The sequence below is a fragment of the Brachyhypopomus gauderio genome, chromosome 12, assembly GCF_052324685.1.
Source record: "Brachyhypopomus gauderio isolate BG-103 chromosome 12, BGAUD_0.2, whole genome shotgun sequence".
Lineage (NCBI taxonomy): Eukaryota > Metazoa > Chordata > Actinopteri > Gymnotiformes > Hypopomidae > Brachyhypopomus > Brachyhypopomus gauderio.
The window spans coordinates 10487784-10497699 of NC_135222.1; the positions used below are offsets into that span (position 1 = coordinate 10487784).

Sequence of the window (9916 nt, forward strand, 5' to 3'; positions counted from 1 at the left end):
AGTCCTTTCCTTTCCTGAAAGTTGTTGAGGGCATCAATCCGTCCGTCCGCCGCGTCATCCTTGGTCCAAACATTTATGCCCAAGCAGGGTTGGTTTCCAGGGGAAACACTTTATAGTAACACAACAGTCCGGTAAAGTGCTTCCGGGTGAACTGAAAGATGGCGATAACTTTGAAGAACAGTCAAGTAATTTTGCGAACATGTTTGGGACTAGGATCATGTTTGCGATTACCGGTTACAAAACAAACCCGTGAGCATGCCTTATTTTATTAAAGCTTGGCTTTGATGTCACCTATCAATAATTATTTGATTCGGTCGCCTTAGCTGGGATAGTTAGCCAGAGGTGGGCACACTGTCATCTGAATGTTGTAGCTTGTTGGCTAACCTTGCAATTAATGTATATTATTCTTATTTCTAATGGGTAGGTTAGAACTTCATAATGCTTTGCTTTTTACCTCGTGGTCATATAGTTCAGACAGTTGTTAAAGCAGAAGACCTAGACATGTTGATTAGCTAGGTAGCCCCGTCGTCTCGGCGAGCCTCGCATTATTTTGTGTTAACATTTGAATTATTTAAATACTACAGTATTATTTAGCTTATAACAATTTAGGATTACTTTACTTTCCACATTGTCGTTTTGTTTATATTGATATACACAATTGATATAAGTCTCTTTACTTGAACACTAGTTTTTGTCATTTTACAGGTGATTTTACAGTTAATAGATTAAACATGGTCATAGTAAACAAATACATATGAAAACTCCAGCACTAATCCCTAAACAGTCCTTGCAAGTGACTTTCAACTTCTTCGATGCATTAGTGCAGTGTTGAGGTTTTTGTCTTTATATATCTGTTTATTATGCATTTACCAAAAACAGGCAACTAAATGAATGTGTGTTTGTAGAAGAGAACGGTGTGTCAAATTATGTGACTAAGGACCTTACAGTGGAGACAAAACAATGTGAAATTCGGTAATGAGCACAACTAACAATTGACAATAGATGTCTCACTTTGCTTCTTTCAGGATGTGTAGTACCTTGCTTTACACAGTGTCAGAGGTCTAAGAGCATCATCTATCCTCAGAGGTAGGCATGCACCTAGACATCAGTTGTACCCCTCTGCTGCACATTTTAAGAAGAAAAATGTCTGTGACTGTTCTGAGCTCTGTAATCCACAAATAAAACTTGTCCTAACAAACCAGGACATGTCTCTATGATGATGATTTTGCTTAGGAATTGTTCATCCCAAATGTCAATTTCTGACATTAGTTTTATGCTAAATGCTAGGCTTGCAAATCCTTGGAGGGAGTGGCTTTGGATAAGTGTTTGGATGGAGGGTTTATGACTGAAGAGGGGGATGACAGATTGTCAACAACTGTTATGTTAATTCTAGCAATTATAACAGAAAATATTAAATTTATTACATTGACAATTGATGAGACATTTTACCCGTCATGGCAGAATGTGCATCTAATAAAAGCTGTCATGAAAGTATACTACGAATGGTTAAAACTAAACAATATGGTCCATATTGCTACAATAGGTTATAAATATAAAGAATATTCATACGTTCTAAAGAATGTTCATTCGACCTTATTCATTGAAGAAAGTTGTGAATGCCTAATAAAATATAGTATTATTCACTATGACCAAATGAACTGTAATATGTACATTTTCTTCTTATAATTTTCATTCTGGCAGTTACGTTCCAGAGACATCACTATCCAGACCCCCATGGCCTGAGCTACCACCGGTCGATCACGAAGAAGAGCAGAAGAAACATGAAGGCACATTGGCACACATTTGTCACCATTTCATTGTCATGTCTGTCAACTACCAAGAATATATTTATTTGAACACACTAAAGCCTTCAATCAGATCACTCCTAACATTAACATCAGTGATTTTCTACTTCGGTTTCAATGATGAATGTTTTTAAGTCTGACTAGTAAACAAGTTGAAGTCTGTCGTTGCCATGGTTGCCATGCTACAGCCAAGAGTAGCTGACGTGGAAATCTGAAATTCACATTGTACTTTGACCATAATATATGGGCACTATAGCATATGACATTGGATCATAATATAGTCCTACAAATGACACCTGTTTTTGCTGACGAATAAATTGCAGTTTGGCCATATATTTATTAATCATAGAGCATCTTGAGCTGAACACTTTACATAGTATTTATTGGTGTGGAGATGAGGCATTTTGCTGAAAACAGGCAGGAGCAGTTGTTAGTCACATGTGCTGATTACAGTCACATGAAGGACATTACCATAATGGATGATGGAGATCTGGATCATGTTCATTTGAGCATTTGCCAACCAGCATTTCTCACCAAAAATACAATTAATTAACTCATTAAGGTCACATCAATAGGACATGCAAGGTCCATCCAATTTTAGCCATTTCCTTACAAAGTAGGCCTACAGAGGACAAAACAATTTTTTTGCATTATGCATAGGACATTATGCTTCTCATCAGTGCTCATCAGGGAAATCTATTATTTGACCACTTATGATGTTGAGTTATGTTTAGTATCAAATCTGATGCCATTCTGAATCTACCCGGTCTTGTTTATTGGTAATGACAACAAGAAGTGATAATGGACTAGCTGGGTTCAATGAGCCTACATGGTTTTAAAGTGACAAGTCTGAGTTAACCCAAAGAACCTGGAAAATAGCACTTGAGGTGAAAGAATACTGTTGTCATGATCTTTCTCCCATACCTTCTACAGAAGTTGTCCAGAAGGTTAACAACCTTCTTGAAAATGGAGAATATGGCCGGTTGTTTGCTGTGGTCCACTTTGCCAGCCGCCAGTGGAAAGTTACCAGTGAAGATCTGATCCAAATTGAAAGCCACATTGATGCAGACTGTGGTGACAGGATAGTACTGGAAAAGGTGCAGAGTGTTCCCCTCCTCCTAGTTGCACATTAAAGTTGTCCTGTTAGCTCTTCAGGGGTATTTGTGCCTTACAGTCTCTTTTTGTGTAGGTGTTGCTTGTTGGAGGGGAGGATTTCACACTCATCGGAAGACCTCTTCTTAGGTAAACTTTATAACCTGCCAGCATTGATTGATGAAGACAACATCACTGTTTACACTGTTTTATACAGACGATTTCTCTGAGAGTTGAAAAAAAACTTTTTTTTTAAAGCTTATTTTTGAAGAAGCCAAAAATATTTTAGGAAAGTGTGTTTGCTTCTTGACTTCGTACAAATCTAAAAATTATGTTAAGGCCATTTAAAAAAGAAATAATATAAATGTGCATTGTGTATAAAATATATAAAATCCCTCTTACACAGTGGAAATGCCCCTAATAAAGCGTTAATCTCTTTATTTTCATGTTTTCATGTTAGAAATACCAGAAAATGTGGTGTGTTGGTTTTCTGTATGCAGCAACTGTGTTCCGTCAGTTTTCACACTGTCTGCCTGTCTCTGCCGTTTTCACACCCAGCCGTGATCTGGTCCGAGTAGTGGCTACAGTCATCGAGAAGACAGACTCATGGCCTATGGTTCACATGAGGTTCTGGAAGAGACATAGGTTTCAGAAGAAGAGAAGTGAGTCAATAGGAATGTATCATACATTCTTTAAATTTTTTTATAGCTGCTCAGCCAGTCAGTATGTATTATCCATGAAAGAACTGCCTGCATTTTCTCATTGGAGCTCACAATGAGTCTCAGTTCTATGCATATTTTATAACTCTACACATAATATAAGGTAGATCTGCTGTACAGGGTTATCAGTTATTCTGATAATGTGAGGGACAATGTTCTCCATGCTCCTAGTTAAATTGTATGCAAATGTAAGAATACTAGTTATATACACTGGATGAATAGGAATTATTTATTGTTTATATAAGCCACAATAACAAATTTGCAACGAACGTACTGCTTTTGAAATGAACATGTTGTGTTTTGCAGTAATTGTACAGCCACAGACGGTGCTTCGGATCAACAACATTGAGGTGTCGCCGAGACTAATTTGAGCTGGCACATTTTGTAAAGGAACTGTATATGTGTCCCAAAAGGAATTTGATGCTTACTGTAATTAAAGTCTGAGCAACATCTGTCTCTGTAATGGCTATTATTTAATAAAATATTGCTGCATTTCACATGTAATAGAAATTACTGTTAATGACAATGAATATGTTGCCATTGTGGCCATTGGCATTCATATTTATAATGTCAATATCTTTATTTTTAATAGTTATGTGAAAAATATGGAAATTGATGGAAAATAGCAAACATTTTGCAGCTTATTATTTTAATCATTAAATTGGGTGTGATCGATGTTTATCGACCTGGTCCCAACTACCACAATTTCCATTGTATAGTGGACGTATACGAGGTTGAAGTGGTTGAGGTTTGATTTGCGCTCAAATGCGGGAGGTGGGACTGACGGCAGATTTGGGGGCGCTCTTGCTCTTGTGAGGCTGCCAGAGGTGCCGCTGCTCAAAGGTACCGTGGACATGCCAGGGCCGTTTCTACTAATTCCTCGTGTCCATGCGTTGGTAGCCTGTTAGTTTTCGCGTTATTTTTCTCTGTTCACTGTTTTTTTTTAAATAAGTGGGTCAGAAATTGCAATGACAACTAATTTTGGCCTATCAAGAACTTTGCGAAGAACCGGGAGTTTTCCGTCTGCGAGAACAGTTAGAATTGTAATATTAGGACAAGCCGCAGTCGGCAAAACAGGTAAACTGATAATTAAGCGCTAATTCTATACGCCTTTCTGAAAAGTAGTCCGACTGTATCAGAAAAAGGAAATTTGTGTTTGTGAGCGTGTGCGTGTTCTCGCTAAACCGTTTTTTTTTCTTAAGTCATAATCATTTAAATAATTTTTATTGAGTTAAACATTGGGCTGGTCTTAAGTAATGCATGATGAAGAATGTGCATTTTGCTCGACAGAAGAACAGGGCGTTTTCATGTGCAAAATGCCCCATCAGTCATAGTGCTAATACATAATTCATGTGTTTTTCTCAGCACTGGCTGTGCGATTTATCACCAAAAGATTTATCGGCGACTACGACCCAACTCTTGGTAGGTGATCTTATGGAACACGGAGCTGTAGTTTTAGGTTTTATATCGCTATTTTCATCGACAGTTTTGAGATGTCTAGCTTGTTTCGTCGTTGTAGAGCTTGAAATGTAACTACTGACTTGGGGAACATGATAAAATGAGTGTCGCTCTTTAAACAGAGACCATCTACAGGCATGAAGTGACAATGGCGGGTGAAGCGGTTAACTTTGAGATATTGGATACTGCTGGTCAGGTAAGACAATTATAAGGCATTACCTTAAAATGATGCAGTCTTTGTAACCGGCCCCTCACTCCCATATAATCTGTAGTCTTACACGAAGTTATAACAGACCCAGAATTGTGACTGTGCTAATGAAATTTTATGCTACATCCATTTAGATTATTTTACTAGTTAATTATTTATTATATTGTGCTTTTTAATACATTTTGAGAATTAAAGGGTAGGAACACATATGTATAATAGTATTGCTCAAATCCTCAGAATGTGTACATAATACAATTCTTGAAACGTACGAATGCAGTAGGTTATTTGAATCATTTTATTTAACCCTGATGAGATCCAGGCGTGGTCTACATTCTTGGGGTCCAGCTGGGTGTGGGGGACCCATTGCAATTTTTGTTAAAATAATCAGCAGATTCAGCCCAATTGCAAGTAAAATAAACAATACATATGTTAAATTAGTTTGCTCTCTTATTTATTTATTAGTTACTTTTTTATTAAAATGTAACACAATAAGGAAATCAATCATAAATCATGCTGGCTGACAGGCTGGTCCTATGGCTAGCTGCTCACGGGCTGGTGCTAACGGAGCTGGCTGCTGCTCATCCTCCTTTTCATTATCAGTATCAGACTCTGATATTTCAGAAATGTGATCCTGAAATTTCCTCTTCTGAATCATCATCAAAATCCTCTGTCTCTTCCAATATCAGCTGTAAGGCAGTCTGAACTGAGAATTGCTTTGCCATCTTTTATAGCATTTTTAGCATTTTTAGCATCATGTCCCCATGATTGGGTGAAACACACACAAACACACACATACACACACACACACACACATACACACACATACATACACAAACATACAGGTCCAGAGAGGAGGGAGGGATAATGAGGGCTGAGAGAAAAGATGCTTCTTTCAGATCTCACCCCTTTGTCTCTATAGAGATTCTTCGTCCACTGTCTGACAATATGCAATCAACCCCTGATGTGACAACCATCAAAAGTGTTGATGGTTGCCCACCCTTGCATGCCAAACACCTCTGTCCTTTGTTTGTATATCCTTTAAAGTCATACAGACGACTATCAACTACCCAACCCAATGTTGATTGCCCACTTTGACTAGCCCAGGGCCCAGTGGACCCTGGACCCTGTATGTAATACAAATGTGAAGGGGGGGGGTACGGGGGGGGTGGTCATTGAAAATATTTTCTGACTTATGTTGCTCACGGAAAATGAGCCAAGGACCAATGAATCTCAGTTTGAAAAAAAAAAAATTGTAGAATTTTTTTAAGCTGATTTTTTCAAAATGGGTCCCACAGACCCTTGGACCATATAAGGGTTAAACGAAACGCGTAATTTACGAAACACATTACTTGCCGTAGTTAAGCCATTTTAAGCCTATGATACATGAGCTTGTCTGGTCTCTTCTGGGATGATGACCTACTAACTGTTAATTAAAAAATTGTGACCCGTGGGATTTTGAAGATTTATTTATTTTTTTTATTTGTCTGCCGGTCAATAACTGACGTCTGTCACAATTCTCACCATATCAGTAACAGCAGTGCTACCTTGGATTAAAGTATTCATTTTGAATTCTCAATTAATTTTTTTATGACAGAAGTGTACAGACAAGTGCTTGTTTAATGATTCTGTTCTGCTCGTCTTCTACTAATAAGGAGCATAAGGGGAACTGAATTGCATCCTACGTTGTCTATAGGAGGAAGATACCCTGCTGATTGAGGAGAAAATAAAATGGGCAGATGGTTTTGTCATCGTCTACTCCGTGACGGATCGCTGCAGCTTCGATGAGGTCATGCGCCTATGTTTTTTAGTGAACCACATTCATACAGCAGGTAGCAGGAGGAACTGCCCAGAGCCTCCACCCATGATGATAGTGGCCAACAAAAAGGACCTGGAGTTTGACAGAATGGTGTCCATCCAGGATGGTGAGAGCCTGTGTCGGAGCCTAAAATTGCCTCTGCATGAAGTCTCGGTACGGGATGGGTGGGAGGAGACATCGGGGGTCTTCCAGGCACTCTATGCTGACATTGTGCAGCAGATGGACTCGTCTCCCCCTTCCTTCCGTAGACGAGCAGTCTCCAGACTGATGGAGAAGATTCCCAGAATACACTCCAACTCGGCTCTGGGCTCAACAGGCCGCAGTTTCAGCTTCAGTTCTTTCAGAGATCTCCTTCCTGACTGAGTGCTTGGAACATGTTCAATATGAACTGGGTGAAAATATTTAGAAATGGTTCATTCTACAAGGTGTCTTTGACTATGACTATTATTCACTGTTAGAGCAGAGAAGTATATTGGGCAAAACTATACTATGGTGCATTGGGGAGCAGTTCTGTAGCAGCTCTTGCGTTTTTGCTTTTAGCTAAAGAAAGTTTGGAAGCAGAATCAGGTTATGACCTTGGACTGGAAGGACCATAAAGGCAATATTATGATATTATGAAGATTGATTTCTCCATTAATTTTCTTTTTTTGCCTGCTGAATTATGCAGCTGTTATACAAACAGTTTACAAAAGAGCATCTCAGTGTTCAAGCAAACATGAAATAAAGGGCCTTTAGCAGCCAACACAATTTACATTTACATTTACTGGAGTGTCTGCTCCAGACATTTTAAACAGTAATATATCTAAATGTCAGATTTTCTGAGCCAACCAAGTGCTTGTGTTGTTGGTTCTGTAAGAGTTACTTACATTGTATGTACTGGTACAAATGAATAAAAAATATACAACTGATACACAATGCCTTTTGTTCATCTTTGTAAACATATTATAGAAGACTGAATCATTAGCTCTGATCCTTTCTGATGGGCACCAATCTTAAGCTAGCTCAGGATTACTTTTACAAATTATGGCTAATACTAGAAGAAGCATGAAGACTCCAATTTTACTGTGTTTAGTCTATAGCATTCATTCTGCATCTGCAACAAACTGACAAAAACACTTTGTAACAACCTGCATCACATGACAGCATTAAAGTCCAACTGACTCAATTTAATCAGCATCTAGTCAATTAGATTCACATTCTGCCATGCAACGCTTCATGTCAACAAACTGGCTTATTAATGCAAATGAAATGAGGATTAATGATAAAGCACAGGGAACAGCCCACAGTCTACCAGCTGAAGAGTAACAGGAGAGAGAATTAGCCAAGGCCAAGAGTTCCTCTCTACAGATTTCTCTGAAAGTCTGACTTTCCCAGAATATAATGCACTCATAACTTGTGCTTACCACCACTGACCAATCACAAAAAGGCACAGTTAATGTTTACCAGTCCACAACTAGAAACACCACAGCACTACCAAGACATGAGAACACCCACCCCACAGTTGGGGTTAGAATCCTGCAGAGCAAATCAAAACACACTTCATCAGCCTGCAAGTTCATAACCCTGCCCCTCTATGAACAGGCATAGTATTCAGGGCATGTAATAACAGGTCATGTGATCAGTGAAGCATGATCTTAAAAGAGGTTGAGATATATTAAATATACTTAAACTCATGTTGACTGTAAGTAGTGCTGAATGTTACTGGTATCTGAAGAGCCTCTGGGTGTATCACTAACAGTCATCTGCTTCCAAGAGAATGAAATAGTTATAGATCAGGCTTTGTGTATACTCTGTAAAATGACCAAACTGTAATGGGTAAATATATAGAAGGAAAAAAAACCATCATTTTAAAAATCACAGGTAGAAAACTACAGTACATGTATGTGGTATTGTCTATTTGCCACACTTAGATTGACAATGTATATTTCAATTCAGAAAAATATGCTATAAAATGTTTGGAGAAAAACCTGTAACACGCCTGTTGACATTTTTAGCTTATTACTCACTAACCATTTTTAACATGTTCTACTAACACCCATTACACTTCACCAATTTCTCTTCTGGAGTTCTGCTGATTTCCAGTGACATATGCCTTTGTTAATGTATTCCTCTCTCATAGTCTGACACTGCCCTCAAAGCAGAGCAGCATTAAACAATACCATCTCTGGCGCCATGTCCAGCACTGTTCTGGCACGTCATACCAGATTCCTGATTTGATGCTAGCTGGCAGCTTGGCCAGGATTCAGTCTAATAATACAGCCTTGACTACTTCAGTTGTCCTCATTAGCTTGCCACGCTTCCCCCAAAACTAATAAAATACACGGGATGTTGATATAACAACAGCAACAGCCCTTCAATAGGATTTAATACAGTATGTCTTTGCTAGATTATGAAAATCTTCTGTTGTCAATATTGTAGGTGAGTATATAAGACTTGTGTGTGCGCATCTCATTAATCAAAGAGTTCCTTCACCTTGTTGGAACTGATTTGGCTGCAGAATGACTCTGCAGAGACAGATTGCTGTGTGTCTTAGCACCAAAGCAGCATCACCACTGTGTGTATACACTGTGTATGTGTATAATTGAGTTATTTTCTTTTTTTCTTAGTGATGATGAAAGTGCTGCCTGCTAGAGGTATATATAGGAATATATTAGTAAGGGTATTCACTTGAGTAACATTGCTAGTTTTGCTGTTAACTTGCTGCTGAGTTTCTAAACTTAGGCTGTAGGGACCAAGATGGAAAATAAAATATTTCTAGACCAAACTAAATTCAGTCAACCAGCTTTGCTACAAAAAGTGGAATTAGGCCTTTTCACTC

The 9916-nt window shown here is 38.5% G+C and overlaps 2 protein-coding genes and 1 long non-coding RNA gene across 3 annotated transcripts; 2 read left to right on the forward strand and 1 right to left on the reverse strand.

The window, feature by feature from the left end:
- Positions 1-98: 98 nt before the first annotated feature.
- mrpl21 (mitochondrial ribosomal protein L21) lies at positions 99-4066 on the forward strand. Its single transcript, XM_077023102.1, has 7 exons — positions 99-249; positions 1026-1086; positions 1702-1787; positions 2739-2902; positions 2995-3047; positions 3456-3559; positions 3923-4066. The coding sequence occupies exons 1-7, from the start codon at positions 159-161 to the stop codon at positions 3985-3987; spliced, it is 624 nt and encodes a 207-aa protein (XP_076879217.1). The 5' UTR covers positions 99-158; the 3' UTR covers positions 3988-4066.
- Positions 2899-6980, reverse strand: LOC143527804 (uncharacterized). The gene is made up of 3 exons (XR_013134272.1): positions 6604-6980; positions 3364-5587; positions 2899-3061 (listed from the first exon to the last, which is right to left on the reverse strand). It is a non-coding gene; the product is annotated as an uncharacterized LOC143527804 (long non-coding RNA).
- Positions 4555-7463, forward strand: LOC143527802 (ras-related and estrogen-regulated growth inhibitor-like). Its single transcript, XM_077023101.1, has 4 exons — positions 4555-4693; positions 4982-5038; positions 5197-5270; positions 6976-7463. Exons 1-4 carry the CDS (start codon positions 4585-4587, stop codon positions 7459-7461), a joined length of 726 nt encoding a protein of 241 aa, XP_076879216.1. The 5' UTR covers positions 4555-4584; the 3' UTR covers positions 7462-7463.
- The last annotated feature ends 2453 nt before the right edge of the window (positions 7464-9916 follow it).